The following is a 16,222-nucleotide window of genomic DNA, read 5'->3' as shown; positions in this document are numbered from 1 at the left end:
AATACCTAGCGTGGCGCGTTCTGGAGGGAGCCTCAGGCTCCTTCTGCGTTCCCAGCCGCGTGTCCTCCTTTGGGCAGTTGATATCCCTCTGGGAGATAAGGGGGCTCTGGGCACTACACGCTTTAATAAGAGATTCGCCGTGGTTTACTCGGGTCCCTGAACACTCCCGCCCGCGAAGAGCTGCCTGCTGCGGTATAACGCAGAAACCCCTATCACACGGTTTTTGTCCCTACTCCCAAGGTTCCCGGGTTAGGGTCAGTTTCCGTGACTCCAAGAGTATCTGCGTGGGCGCCTGTGTTGGGGTCCCGCCCAAAGAAAGGAGTTGGACCGCGGGAAGAACGTCACCGCGCTACCAGACCACAGAAGCACTCAGCACGGACCATCTCCGCGTGGGTCTGAAGGGAGTGCGCCCTAGGTAAGTAGAACCCGGAGCTTCTGCGGCGGGTGCAAGAAACAGGGAGAGCCGGGAGGAAGGCGGGGGTTTGGGCCCCAGGCGATTGGACCGGAGTGCAACTAGGAGTCCCTCAGGGTGGGGCAGCAGCTGAGGGTAACTGAGATGAACTCCAGACGTCTATCTATGCCAAGGGTCCGCTTCTGTCTTTGCCTTTGATCGGAGCCGGGTGGGATGGGGCAGAATCTACACCTTTGGTTCCCACCCATCCTCCAGGAAGGCAGAGAAACTCCCCAGGTCCTCCTGAGGGTTAGGAAAAGGGTGCTGCAGGGGAGCCCCGGAAGCAACGGCTCGCCACTGTTCAGGTTGATACGAGCACAAGGCTGGGAAGGGGGGGAGAAAAGGGGCGAGGGGGTGATAAGTCTCTACATTGCCTTCCTCCCTCTTTCTCCCCCCTTCCCTTTCGTAGCTGCTGACGCGCTGGTGGTGCCTATTAATCATTCACCAGCCCAGTGCCGCTCCAGTTAATGGCTGTGCGGTGCGGGGCTCCAGTCTCCCGGCCTCCCCTCTCCACGCTTGCGTGTGGCCAGGAGCCCAGGAGTCCAGGAGCCCAGAAGCCCAGGAGCTGCAAGCGGCTGCGTGCAGGCAGCGGTTGGGCGATGCGCCCAGCTAGCGCGGGTTAAAGCCGCGCTCCCCGCAGCCGCTGTGCGCTACCCTCAGGCTCCCGGCGGCAGGGAGCTGCGGGCAGTCGGTCCGGGTGCTCAGTGAGGGCGCAAGCGGCAGGGGCTCGAGAAGAGTGCCCGAGCCTTAGCAGCTCCATCGTCCCCCATCAGCTGAGATGTTCCCCAATGGCACCGCCTCCTCTCCCTCTTCTCCTAGCCCCAGCCCGGGTAGCTGTGGCGAAGGCGGCGGCAGCAGGGGCCCCGGGGCCGGCGCAGCGGACGGCATGGAGGAGCCAGGACGAAATGCGTCCCAGAACGGGACCTTGAGCGAGGGCCAGGGCAGCGCCATCCTCATCTCTTTCATCTACTCGGTGGTGTGCCTGGTGGGGCTGTGTGGGAACTCCATGGTCATCTATGTGATCCTGCGCTACGCCAAGATGAAAACGGCCACCAACATCTACATCCTCAACCTGGCCATTGCCGACGAGCTGCTCATGCTTAGCGTGCCCTTCTTAGTCACCTCCACGTTGCTTCGCCACTGGCCCTTCGGCGCGTTGCTCTGCCGCCTCGTGCTCAGTGTGGACGCCGTCAACATGTTCACCAGCATCTACTGTCTGACTGTGCTCAGCGTGGACCGCTACGTGGCCGTGGTGCACCCCATAAAGGCAGCACGCTACCGCCGGCCCACCGTGGCCAAGGTGGTGAATTTGGGGGTATGGGTGCTATCGCTGCTTGTTATTCTGCCCATCGTGGTCTTCTCGCGCACGGCGGCAAACAGTGACGGCACTGTGGCCTGCAACATGCTTATGCCTGAGCCAGCCCAGCGCTGGCTGGTGGGCTTCGTGTTGTACACGTTTCTTATGGGCTTCCTGCTGCCCGTCGGGGCCATCTGCCTGTGCTATGTGCTCATCATCGCAAAAATGCGCATGGTAGCCCTCAAGGCTGGCTGGCAGCAGCGCAAGCGCTCGGAGCGTAAGATCACCCTGATGGTGATGATGGTGGTGATGGTGTTTGTCATTTGTTGGATGCCTTTCTATGTAGTGCAGCTGGTAAATGTATTCGCAGAACAGGACGACGCCACGGTTAGCCAGCTGTCGGTCATCCTCGGCTATGCCAATAGCTGCGCCAACCCCATCCTCTATGGCTTTCTTTCGGACAACTTCAAGCGTTCTTTCCAGCGCATCCTGTGCCTCAGCTGGATGGACAACGCCGCGGAAGAGCCTGTCGACTACTACGCCACCGCCCTCAAGAGCCGCGCCTACAGCGTGGAAGATTTTCAGCCAGAGAACCTGGAGTCCGGCGGCGTCTTCCGTAACGGCACCTGCACGTCCCGGATCACGACTCTCTGAGCCCGGAGCCACTCAGGCGCCCTGCGCAAAGGATGGGGAGGGTGATGAGAAAGGAAGGCCGGGTGTGAGAGGCGAAAGCATCCTAGGGATCAGGGTACGGTGGGGCATAGCGTGGCTAGGACACTGCGCTTCGGGTTGCGAGACCAGAAAGAAACGCTCGCGACAAAGGTGGAATTGGGACTTTCGCTTGTAAACTGGGAGGCTTGCGGGCTCCTTTCGCCGTCTCCTCCTCTCCCTCCTTCCTACACTGCGCTTGTACTTCTGCACCCTCTGTGTTCCGCACTCTGTAACTTTGATATTTCTTTCCGCCAAGTCCTGCAGATGCAGATCATGAACTCATTAACGTCGCTAACTCAGGCTGCTCCTCAGCCCCGCCAGCCGTTATTTCTGTTTGTTTAAGCCAAGCCACGATTTCCGCCTCGGGTTTCCCTAGGGATGAGTCCCAGCTGGCCCTCAGCCCCGCCCTGCCGCCCCTTCTCTTGCCAGATTCTGTCTGGTGCCCCTAGCGGAGTCTCGAACCACAGCCTCCTCTTTGCCCTGCCCTACTTTAAGGGAAGACGGACTCGGGAATGAACTAGGCAGCTTGTCTTTTCTCCTACTCTCCGGTGAAAATGCATCCTTCTCCGAGCCCCTCCGTCACTCACTCCACCCAGAGCGGAGCCAGGTGCTTAGTAAAATCGGTCCCGCGCTTCGAACCCGAGGCAGTGAGCAGTCCTCATTCAGTCCTCCATTTGTAGCCAAAAGGAGCTGAGAACAAGGACCGGGGCGGGTACAGGTTTGAGGCTGGCAGAGGGAAGAGGAGCTGTAATGGAAACCACCTCCTCCAGCCTGGCTCCCAGCCGGCACTTCAGGTTTCACAGACTAGCACTCCGGGACGCTGCCTGCGTTAAGCCAAGGAAGTGTTGGGGGGGGGGGGGCGATTCGCAATTTCCGTGGGGGCCTGGGGAGCCTGGCTGCAACTACACGAGGTTTTCTCCTTCACGCAAGCGTCTGGAGGTGCAGGTCTAAGAGTAACATAACAACAGACTCAGTTTCCTGCTCCGGTTTATCTTGAAGACCAAGAACCGGGGCCAGGACCTCGGATGGAGGTAACAGTCTTGGCCAATCCCGACTGTGTCGCCGCCACCTGCCGGCTGGAGAGTGGGCCTGTCCTGTCGGGCCCTTTAGGTTGCTGCCTTTCAAGCGGTGGCTAATAACTTATTTTCTTGTTTAACATATGTATTTATTTATTTATTTATTTGTGGTGGTTGAAAACGTCTCTGCTTTCCTTTTCTCTACTTGCCTAGCCAGGGCTTTTTCTTCAGGACACTAGGGGTGAAGGCCCCGGGAGGCTTTTTCCCCAAGACCCCCTCAAAACCTCTCCTCTTTATTGGGTTTTCTTTAGATATCCTTTCCTCTAGTCTTTCTGTTTTTGCTTGTATTTAGTGAAGTTTAAAGATATTTTTTTCCTACTTTCTTATGTAGTCTTCTGTTTCTCTTATAATAAACAAATGATTATGTAGGTTAGCTGCCTATCATGCAAGTGGAAACTCCTGTACTCCTTGCTTTCAACATCACCCTATATATGATTTGAATATATATTGGCACACACACACACACACACACACGTATATTTGTTTATCTTGCTCCATTTGTTTATCTTGCTCCATTGTCATGAGTCCACGAAACAGTTCCCGAATATAGTGATAGGTGTGAGCCTGGCTGAAACACTTTAAGATAAGGAGATTCAAGCAGCATTCAAACTTGGAACTGAGAAATCTGATTCAGACAGACTTTAATCTGTGTCCCTGGTTTTCAGCATAGGTGATTCTAAATACAGTCCAGTTCACATCATCATTCTTTTAAAGCCATTGAAAGTAATTTGTGTCTGTGTTTAATCTTACCAGCTACATTGGAAGCCTGAGCAGGGCAAGGACCAATAGTTTTACTTCTTTGTATTTTCTGTATTGCTTTAGTTTGCTGGCTTGTACATAGTAAGCACTAAATATATGTTTGTTGGTTGATTGCTTAAATAAGCTAGAGTGTATTACAACTATCAATAGGGAGCTCTCAGGTTCTATCATTGACATTGAAATCATTATGGAAAAAGATGTTTCTGTATATTTACTTGTTTTATGATCATTGTGCTTTCATGAAAGCAGTAACCAAGGGTTAAAATGTCCCTAATGTTTAGTTTAAACTAATGAATAGATTTGCTTTTGGCCCAACCCAGAAAGTTTAGTTCTGTCCCTTGATGATAATATATTTTATTATTCCTTTGGAAAATAGATTTTTAATTGTTAAGAACAGTGAACTTTACAAATCAAAATCTTGACCATTAACCCCTTCAGAGGATACAAATCTAGTGCTCTTAACCTGATACCATTGTAATATTAATTAAATAAACAAGTGTATTATGTTGTTTCAAGTTGTCTGACTTTGCCATTTGAATGATACCACTTGAACAGATTACCAAAAGACACATTCACACACACCTTCGCTTGGTTGCTTAATGTTTCACCTAGATTTTATGAAAAAATGATTTCAGATGACCTTTGGAAATTTTTACCAAGATTGAGGTTAGACCTTGAGTTATTTTTTTTTAAAGAATCATCTGTTAGTTTAGAGAGAAAGAGGAAAAAATGAACAAACTTGGAGTCATCATGAATAGGAAGCAGTGTACTGGGTTGCACTCTCTATGGCTCCCTGTTGTCACCAAACTAACTAGATGATATCTCAGTCCCTCACAGATTAAATTGCCATCTGCCCTCATTTATGACCTCAGACTTTGTTGTGGGAGCTAAGTAATTGCTACTTTACATCCCAGGGAATGATAATGGAAGGAGAGAGAGGGAGACAGGGAGAGAGAGACAGAAAGACAGAGAGAGAGGTTGCCTAATGGTGATACAGAGGGCTATGGGTAAAAGAAACAGAAAAATCAGATTTCAACATAAGAAAGACATATTTTATGCTTCGTTTAGGGACGATCATTTCCATTCTTGGAAGAATTTTTAAGAAGGTACTAAAAGAGTATTTTTGTAAAACAGACTTAAAAGACTTCTTAGAGCAGTTTTATTTTCTTAGCAAAGTGAGTAGAAAGGAGTATTTTTCCAGGCAGTAATATCAGTAATTCCAGAGGTGGGGTATGTGTGTGTTGGAGGGGTGTGTGTGCTTCAAATACTTTCAAATGTCCTGTAATTCTTAGCTTTATAGTTCCATATATTATCTCAATATAAATAAAGATAGCTGGACTTTTGTATATTCTTATTATTCTTAGAAGCTATAGCAAGGTGGCAAATTGAATTTATAACTTAGATGTGCAAAGAAAACATTTTGTTATTTTGGTTTTAACTAAGCTGAACGTTATTCCAAACCCCTTCCAACTGGCTAGCTGGAAGAAAAAAAAATTAAATAAATATTCAAACATCCAATTCAGCTGATAATTTAAATAGCCATTTTCAAAATTTTATTTGAATAAATTTAGACAGTTACCTGGCTGTCCCCCTCTTCTTTTTTCATCCTTCAAATGACTTTAAAGTGAGGGGAAGAGGCTTTATGCATCCTAGTGCAGAAAGGGATGAGGTAGGGTTCTCGGGAAAGAGGCCCCCTCTGCCCTTTGCGCTCTGGGAACACGTCATTTGTACACCTGAATGATTCCTGGCTGCAGTTTGTTGAAACCTGAAGCTTCTGAAGCCTGTGATTTGATCTCTCACGGTGTTGAGGGCTGTATCTCAGCTCTTGTGGGCTGCAACCCTCTCAGAGTCGTCTGCCATGCCCATACAGCCTGGCGGTGGATCCCAGACTCTGCCAAGGAGTGACCTCACCCTGCCTCAGGCAGCCCCATGGTGAGACTCTTGGGCCAGTGACTAGAGTGTATCTAGGGTAGTTTTAGACTGGGGAACTTCAGGATTTCCTCTAATATTTTTTTCTGTAGCTCAGGTATACAGCTTTGGCACCTCTCCTTACCTTTGTCAACTTAGCTTATTAAAAACATTTCACACAACCCACATCTCCTTTGCACTAGAGAAGAAACTGTCCTAGCCTTTGATTTGCTGAAGCAGGGATAAAATATTTAGCAAATTTCTGTGCAACCCCATCCCCACTTCCTTACCTGATTTCCAAGTCTTTGTGTGCTGCTTAGCACGTGAAGACAAGCTCTCGCTTATCCAAAGGTGATGGACCTTACCTCAGGGTGAGAGATTACAATGAAACATGATCTATGGATTAAGTTAAAATGTATCAGTTTAGTGTCTATCAACTATTATTCCTCTTCTTGGTAACATCTCTGTTCCCAGGGTAGAATTTCACAGGCCATTTTCTCACACAATACCTCAAAAAGGATTATGTTAAAAACTTTTTAAGAAGATTTTATTTATTTATTTTTAGAGAGAGGGGAAGGGAGGGAGAAAGAGAAGGAGAGAAACATCAATGGGAGAGAGATAGAGTGATTGGTTGTCTCTCACATGCGCCCCTACTGGGAACCAAACCCACAAACCCAGGCATGTGCCCTGACCAGGAATCAAACCAGCAACCCTTTGCCTTATAGGGCATGTATGAAACTTTGGATTCCTCATCCAATTTAACCCTGACCATTGTACAGAATACTGAATGTACGGTTTTGGCCTGAGAAAAAAGGGAAGGTGTTCTCTTAGAGAATGTTATAAGAAGATATATATATATTTTAAAAATTGTGATATATTTCCAATTTATTTTAAATAAATAATACAGATGTCATATTTATGTCAATCTTCTAAAAAAACACGATAATATGGTTATATTTTGCAAATCTTGGTCATTACCTCCTTTATTGCAATGTACCACATCAGAGAGGTTAGGTAGTCAACTAAAATAATTAACAGATGTTTACATTATTGTTACAGTGGTGTATACTTTAAAAAAATAAAGTGTTGCAAAGTTGATGCTGCTCCCTGGTTGCATCATACAAATTTGAGTGAATGAGAGCCTCTTCTACATGTTCAGATGGATATCTTGCTTTTCATTCAACACATTTCAGCTTGTTGAAACATGCTGTCCTTTAAAAGAAGACAGAGAGAGGTTCAACATTGTTACAAGGCTCCCCCAGAGGAAGGCAGGTACAGCGATAATGTTGTGATTATTTACTTTTGTCCTTTGGTAAAATGTTCACTTTGACAGTAAACTTAATTTCTGTCAAAACATCTGTTAGATGATGTTAGCCAAAAGCTAGAAGTAATACACTCCTTTAAGAATGGGATTGCAGGCATGATCCCTAAATTCTCTGGAATAATAATGAGTTCAAAACTCTAGAAATAAATATCTCTTCAAACCAGATTGATTCGGTCTTCAATTTTGAGTGGACAAGTGTAAAAGGAAATGAGAAGTGGAGAATTCTACCAGCTAACAGCTTATCTCTGCAGTGGAGGCCAAGTTGATGCCCTTCTTCATATATCCATGCCCAGGCCAGGTACAGATGAAGACCTCAAGTATTCCATCTCCTCTCACTTTTCTCTCCTCCCATGATTTTAAGGTCAACATTCACATCCAGTTTTCCTTCTACCTTTATGTTCCTTAGTCTCTTCTGAAAGTCTTTTCCCTCCCTCCCACCTTTCTTTCAAATGTTGGTATTTCCAAGGACCAGTAGTTGACTTACTTCTTTGTTTACTACACTACAGTAATTCTATTTCCATGGCTAGCACCTGCTAATAAAGTAGTACCTCAGAGTATGGGCTTTGGAGTTTTACTTGCTTGGGTTTAAATCTTGGCTTTAATAGATACTACTTGGGTGACACCATAGGGTTGTGTGAAGATTAAACAAAGTATTTTAAACACTCTTGGAACCATGTTTCTAAAGTAACATATGCTTAATAAAATATTTTATTCATCAAAAAGAATTTAAGAAAGACTTACTATGTATCAGAGTCCCCTTGGGGAAGGACATATTATGGAGACACTGTAGAATATCATGTACAGAAATAGGTCTGACTTTCACAATAATAATATTTATATCAAAAGATAACTAATATCCTATTCAAATTTAAAGAAAAAGGGAAAAAATAAACAAAATATTATAGGCAAGCCAGAAGATATTTTACAATAACACACGTGACTTACATGACTGTTCTGGGAAAGGCTGTCCAAATATTGATGAACAATAGCTCTCACTGTGTTCTTTCTGCCTCGATAACCCTTGAAAAATTCATTAATCTAGCTAATATTATTAGCAGTGGCAAAATCAATAATCAAATTAAACATTCTCCTTCCTGTCCAGCAAATCAAGCAGATGTTTGTATGCCTTTTTAAAGAACTTTCTAAAAGGGTTAGTTTTCCTAACCCTTTGTTTTCTGATTTTTCCTACTTCTCTTAATAGACCTCTTCTCAGAACAAGATCTCCTTTGGTTTGTAGTTTACATCACTGACAGGGTTTCAAATGTTATCTTCTAGAAACAAGGCTTTTAAATAAGACACAGTATCAGAACATCAGGCAACAGTATTCTTAAAATCACATCTTTTTCTAAGGCAAATATTTCTTAACAAGTGCTTCAGAATCACCCAAGAACTTATAGAAATGTATATTCTTTATGCTCCACCATAGAGATTTTGATTCATTAGGTCTGGGATGAGTCTTGGAGTTTCTAAAGTACTCTAAAATTTGAGGACTAATGAGTTCAGTGTTAAGAGCATGGAGTTTATCATCAGCAAACTGCTTTATTCATTGTGTGATACTGAGCAAGTTAATCTCCATGATGGCCATTTTGCTCATCAGAACAATAATACCTCCTTTGTAAGGCTATTGTGATGAGCCAATGCATGTTAAATACCAACTCAGTCAGAACTCTTTAAGCAAATGAATGAAATCCTCATTAGCTCACATAACTGAAAATTCTTGAGAAAGATCTGCCTTCAGGGTGTACTTGATCCATAACTCAGTATGACCTTATTTGCAGCCAACTTTTCTCATGTCTGACTTTTGCCATGTTGGCACCATTCCCAGATTGGCTATTCCTTTGTAATTATAATGCAGCAGCAGAAACTAAATCATGGCATTTTGGGGGGGTTCAAATTTCAGGGGCAAGAGTAAAAATAATTGTCTATAATTGCACTGTTCAAGATGGCTCATCTGTTGGGAGGCACCCCTCCATGTGTCACCACTCATACGTCCTTCTGGGTATGCCAAGAATATGATGCCCTGACCACTCTTCACCTGGATTGTTACTCAAGGTTGTGTTTGCAGCAAGCAGTCTTGAGTGATCAGGTTATATCTCCTTCAAGGACAGAGAGAAGGCTTGATTAAAGCTTGATATCAAGTGGTGGTTTCCCTGAGATCAATGTCTCTCAGCTGTGTCACAGACTCACTGCTGACAGCATTCATACGAGCTCATACTTCATTATCCTCTGAGAATCAGGAGCAAAGGGAACTTACGGAACTCATGTCATTTGCTGGTTGTACCATGAACCACGAGTAATAATGTCCCTGTCTCTGACCCAGAAATCTTGTATCTTCTGCTAGCATCTGCAAAACAGCAACAGACTAACTTACTAGCCTCTAGGTAGAGTAAACTCAAATTTCAGACCCTAATGGTATCTACCACTGAACCCATTAACAAGGCGAGGGGACTGTGGTTGGCTGAACTTGGGTTATACACTCTACCCTTGGAGCTGGGAGTTTCAACTCCACCCAGTAGGAAGGGCAGCAGAATGGATCCCAAAAAGGAAAGTGAGGAAATTATCCAACGTAGATAATAATGAAATTATATATTTTATATATATATTATATACTTTCTGGCAGAAATATAATTAAATAAGAACCATCTGTGGCCTAGCCCCCCCTGCAGATATAAAGTATGAATATATATACACACACATATACATACCACAAGTATATATTCTATGTATAATTATATATGTATAGTATATTTATAATATATAATATACACAGCACATATTTTTATATAAAGGATATGTGTATATATAGTATATTATATATGTATATATCTTTTCCCAAGAAGAAAAGTGAGATACAATTACCTAAAGTTGATAGTAACAAAATCACATGTTTTCTGACAGAAATAAAATTAAATAAGAAACTTCTGTGGCCTAACACATATCTAGGAGGGAGCTATATATACATATTACATATATGCATACACATCTACATACTATAAATATATATAATATGTATATATAGTAGATTTATAGTATATGCATCTATAAAATATAGTATGTTCATATATAGTATATGTATATATTTATATATCTATGTATATGTGTATATATGGTATATAATTATATACATAGTATTTATGTATATATAGTATGTCTTCTTCAAAAGGCATATTATAAGTGGAAGATTCTATTATTATTATTAATTGTTATTGGTTTATCTTCAAGAGGAAGTAAAGAATTAAAGTGATTCAGGCTTTAAATTGTTACTATTGACTTACTCAAATAGTTAAGTACTGTAAATGGTGTTAAATGAACTTTAACCATACAAAACTTTGCTTCATTTCTTTAAATGTAAGAACATGTGGACATTTATCAAAATATATTTTTTCTATGATAAAAAGCACTAGTGATATTTATTTAGGAAATTCAAACTATCTCACAAGTATTTCTGAAAGGTTTCATATAACTTCAAGGAAATTAATCATTCTGCATCAGATTCTACATCTTTAAAATGAGAACAATTAGATATCAATCCAGATTAGTAACAATTTACTAAATTCCCATAAGATTGATGACAATGTTTCACTAACCAACAGAGAGATGCAAATTAAAACCACAATGACTTACCACTTCACACCGGTCAGAATGGGCATATCAACAAATTAACAAACAAGTGCTAGTGAGGATGCGGAGAAAAGGGAACCCTAGTGCACTGTTGGTGGGAATGCAGACTGGTGCAGCCACTATGGAAAACAGTATGGAATTTCCTCAAAAAACTAAAATTGGAACTTTCTTTTGACCCAGTGATTCCACTGCTGGGAATATACCCAAAGAATCCTGAAACACCAATTCAAAAGAACCTATGCACCCGTATGTTGATAGCAGTGCTATTTATAATAGCCAAGTGCTGGAAACAGCCTAAGTGTCCATCTGTAGATGAGTGGATCAAAAAACTGTGGTACATTTACACAGTGGAATACTATGCAGCAGAGAGAAAGAAGGGACTCCTACCATTTGTGACAACATGGATGGAACTAGAGAGAATTATGCTTAGTGAAATAAGCCAGGCAATGAAAGACAAATACCACATGATATCACCTAATACAAGAAACTAATGAACAGAGCAAAAATGAGCAAAATTGAACCAGGGGCATGTAAACAAGGAGCAGACTAACAGAGACCCTGGAGGATGAGGGTAAGTAGGTGAAGGGTCTAGTCAAGGAACTAGTATAAATGAGCCATGCATATGGACAATGGGGTGGGGATTGACTGTGGGAGAGGGGTGGGCAGGGTGGGGGGAGCAATGGGGGAAAAAGTGGGACAACTGTAATAGAAAAACAATAAATAAAAAAAAATAAAGGACAATGTTTAAATATATTTTAAAATAAGGTGGAAAAGGCATTTTAATGTTACATACAGCATATAGTTAAGCATATTTAAGATGACACAGATTATATATACACAAAGCATGAAACGGTACATGAAGGTTTGGTTGGGCCAGCTCTGAAGTTACATTTTATCATCAGCAATGGGGGAAAAGTTTGCTTGAAATATAATTTGAAGCAATAGAAATAAGACAGCAAACCTCAGCTATAGATAGGTCTGAATATTAGTAAAATAGCATTCAAATAAGTTTTTTTTCCTGTTTTACTGTGCCTTACAAATATATTTGTGCCACAAATTTGGGACCTAAAAATTAGACTGACAAGTTCAGTTCCCCTCAGATTTTACAGTAGTTATATAAAACTGTCAGAAACCAGAGTTTAAAATATAGCAGCAGGCAGGAAGGAAGAAAACAGAAGTAACAATTATTTAATACCTACTTTGTAAATGACACATTTTTCCAGGTGCTTTACATGCATATATCATTTCAAGGAATCTTCCCCAAGATTTCTATGAATTAGAAATCTTTATTTCCCTTACAAGTACGGAAAGAGGTTGGGGCAGGGGGACCCAAAACTCATTCATCATGTTAGAGCTGGTAGTTGGCAGAACCAGGATCAAAAATAAAACCTAATGACTCCAACGGCCATGGTCCTTTTATTGTATCAGTTCAAGTTCTTTTAAATGACATACAGATTCTACCCCACAATGAGAAAGAAATAGGAAAAGTTTCACTATTGTCTTAAGGTTTACAAATCAGTGGCCAAAACCAAAATGTCAAAATGTATCATTCTACTCATGGTCTGGACCTAAAGGAGAAAAATAAAATAAATTATTGGCAAATACTTAAAAAGCTATACTATTTCCCACAGAGACAATCAGATTGCCTGTGAGAAACACCAGTTTCACCTCTACGTCAAATGTGCCCATGTCAAGAGCTCCATTTAATACACCTAAGGCCACGCCACACATGCCACTTCCAGTAAACTGGGAGACCACAGTGATTTAAGCAGGTGGATGGTATTGGATATCAGAATACATGCTTTCAAATCCTGGTTTTGAAAATCACCAGCTACGTCACCAGGGAGGTTTATTTACCCACTCGTGCCTCAGACATCTTAACTGAAAAATGAGACTAAAAATAATTTCTGTCCCATAGTGTTAGCAAAGTGACACACAAGTACCCTCACCATTTTTACACACTTTAATAATCCCTTTCATTTATGTAACTATCACAGACATAGCAATAACTCAAGAACACTAAAAACCAGAAAGCTTCCTTTTCACTTATGAAGGTACAGTAAATATGTTCCAATTATTAGTCATTAAGTAATTTAAAAACATTGAAATGAATATCAGTTACTACAATTTTAATGGCCATTAGGACAAAACTCCAGAGTTTAAAAGGTAACATTCTAGATGAACAGCATTAATTTTGTCATCCTTTGACAAACAGCTTTTAAGACATTAGTAACTAGTTGAGATATTTTTCCTCTTTATTTAAACTAGTAAGTTATTCTGCTGGAATAATAATGTAAAGTAATTGAAAAGCATTAAGCCAAATCATTTTATTTAACTTCCCAATTAAGAGGTCATGCCATTTATCAGGATCCCAATTAAATAGAATTCACTGAATTATTCAAGTGAATGGAGTCTAGTTTAGGAAATGTGAGAAACTCAGAAAAAAAACACCACTCTTTCCAAATATTGAAAACAGATATTATAAAACTATAAAAAATTATTTTCTTATAAATTCTTCTTGTAAATTATCTCATTGAATCCATGAGCAGGAGCAGCACGCAAAACAAAGAAGTAAGAATGCAAAGCACAATTTCAAACAGCTGCAGGCATTTTAAAGATGGGGTCTGACAAATATTTCTTTTTAAAAGAGTGCAGCCTCACCTGCAGCTGTATCTCTCATCTCAATGCCAACCAAGGATGGATCTATAAGAATAAAATAATGACTATATTGATTCCTCTGAGAGTTAATTCTTTTCCTACCACACTAGCTTCTTCAAAGTGAGAATCTCTAGAATCATCACAACCAACATCCAGTTACATCGTACTTCAAAATGAAATAAAACTGATTTAACTCTAAATTGACATATATTTAAATTTTTCTGCGCAAAAAACAAGCAAACAAAAAAACCTATCCCATGGGAGGTCAAGGGGAAGCATCTGGAAAGCTAACTATTTGGTTCATGCAAAGATGGTGAGCAGCAATGAGGAGGCCGCAAGGTCAACCAGGATTTGTTTGGGCAATGGAAGGAAACTTGATTTCCCAGTAGTTCACCATTAGTCTGTAAATTCCATAAGGGCCATTTGTCTTTGATTTCTCCGCACCTAGCCTGCCGTCTAACACAGCTGAAAGGCAGTAGTACACAGTAGCTGGGATCAGGAACTGTGGAACTCAACTGCTTAATAGCTACGTGACCTCAGGTAAATGACTTCATAGCTTCACCTTAGTTTTAGTTTCATTTGTAAAATGAGGGAAATAATAGCACCTGCCTCATTGAGTTGTTAGAAAGATTAAATAAGTTAATATTGCAAGCAGCAGTCTCCAACCTTTTTGGCACCAGGGACTTGTTTCATGGAAGACAAATTTTCCAGAGACTGGGATGGGAGTGAGGGGCAGGAAGATGGTTTTGAAATTATTCAAGTGCATTACATTCAAGTTCACCTCCTGCTTTGTAGCCTAGTCCCTAATAGGCCCAGACAAGTAATGGTCCTACTGGTCCACGGCCTGGAGTTTGGGGACCCCTGTAAAGTACTTAGAACAACATTTGGCATATGGTAAGTTTATGAAGCACTTGGCAAACTATCATTACATTAAACTGATGGATTTATTAACATAGGGCAAAGCCTTGATTTTGGGGTTGGGGCCATTGCTTGTCTCTGGTGTTTCTCTTTCCCTGTTTTGATCTTTTGGAATCTTGTCTGCATGATCATCTTACTCTCTCATGTTAATTACTGTTCCTACAGTACAAGTTATTAATGACTTGATTATGAATTGCTTAATCTTTAGTGCGCTGGCTTTTTAATGGTAGATAACAATGGTTCCCTAACCTGGCTGCACATCAAACATACTGGTAAGTCTTTTAAAGACAGATTGCTTATGCTCAGCTTAAGAAATCCTTGAAAGTAAGACCCAGGCATCATGTACAAAGTTTCCACAGAATTCTAATGCAAGTGGTTGTACTAACTGGTATTAGGGGAACCTCAACTATAGATTTAAAAGACTTCACAAAAGAAAGCATTGCATTTCTAGCATAGGGGTTTTGGGTGCTGTGATTAGTCTATTAGTTGTGCAGGTATTTTTAATTAATTTTTGGAAACATGGGATAGTCTTTGACCCTTCAAATTGCACCACAGCCTCAAGAGATGCCTGGAATCCCCATGGCTCTTCAAAAGACTTCTGTAAATCTACCAAGTGTAAGACTATTGTTGCTGGTATCATTTTCAAGGGTGATGAAAAATATTTATTCTGCCATTTTCCCTCTTTGATATTCTTCCTGCAGACACTTCTCCTCAGGGGAACCAGTCTTTGTAAATGTTTAAGTTTCTTTAGTTTTTCTTTCCATATTCTTCAATCTTTCCTTGGGTCTAGGTTCATGCTCCATCAGTTATTTAAATTAAATGATATATGCACCCCTATGTTCATAGCGGCACTATTTACAATCACCAAAATTTGGAAGCAGCCCAAGTGTCCATCAGTAAATGAGTGGATAAAAAAGTTGTGGTACATTTACATAATGGAATACTACTCAGACATAAAAAAGAAGGAAATCTTACCTTTCGCAACAGCACAAATGGACCTAGAGGATATTATGCTAAGTGAAATAGGCCAGTCAGAGAAAGACAAACACCAAATGATTTTACTTACTTACTTACTTATGTTGTACAACGTGCTTAACCTTATCCTCTTCCTCTGAATCTTTTTCCAGTTATGCCATGTGATTCTCATATGCAAAATAAAAATCAAATTTACAAAATGCTTTGAGAATCCTGAGCAAAAGGAGACTTTCTTTCTTGACTATTTTAGTTCATTAATCATTATAAGGAATGGAGAATGTGCTGAGGTCTGAGGGAGTTGTGGTTGTGATCAGGAGATTATGGTAATGATGACCATAACTGTTATCTCCATTATTTCATTACGACCTTCTGGCTGTGAAGTTATAGTGAAGCAACTCCAAAGGAGTGATTATTAGCATTCAGATGAGAGAGCATCAAGTTGCACTGGATATTTAAAGCCACAATAAAAAGAATGAAATGGAGGACTAATGACTTGGAAAAAAATCAAATGACAAATATGACTA

At 41.4% G+C, this 16,222-nt stretch overlaps 1 protein-coding gene across 1 annotated transcript; it reads left to right on the top strand.

The window, feature by feature from the left end:
- Positions 1–1,003: 1,003 nt before the first annotated feature.
- On the top strand, positions 1,004–3,105 carry SSTR1 (somatostatin receptor 1). The gene has a single exon (XM_090271840.1). The coding sequence runs from the start codon at positions 1,230–1,232 to the stop codon at positions 2,400–2,402; it is 1,173 nt and encodes a 390-aa protein (XP_090127966.1). The 5' UTR covers positions 1,004–1,229; the 3' UTR covers positions 2,403–3,105.
- Positions 3,106–16,222: the final 13,117 nt, after the last annotated feature.

Source organism: Furipterus horrens, unplaced genomic scaffold (assembly GCF_987537825.1).
Source record: "Furipterus horrens unplaced genomic scaffold, mFurHor1.1.pri manual_scaffold_3, whole genome shotgun sequence".
In the NCBI taxonomy this organism is placed as follows: Eukaryota; Metazoa; Chordata; class Mammalia; order Chiroptera; family Furipteridae; genus Furipterus; species Furipterus horrens.
The sequence above is the reverse complement of the archived record's forward strand: the minus strand, read 5'-3'. Positions and strand labels throughout refer to the sequence as shown.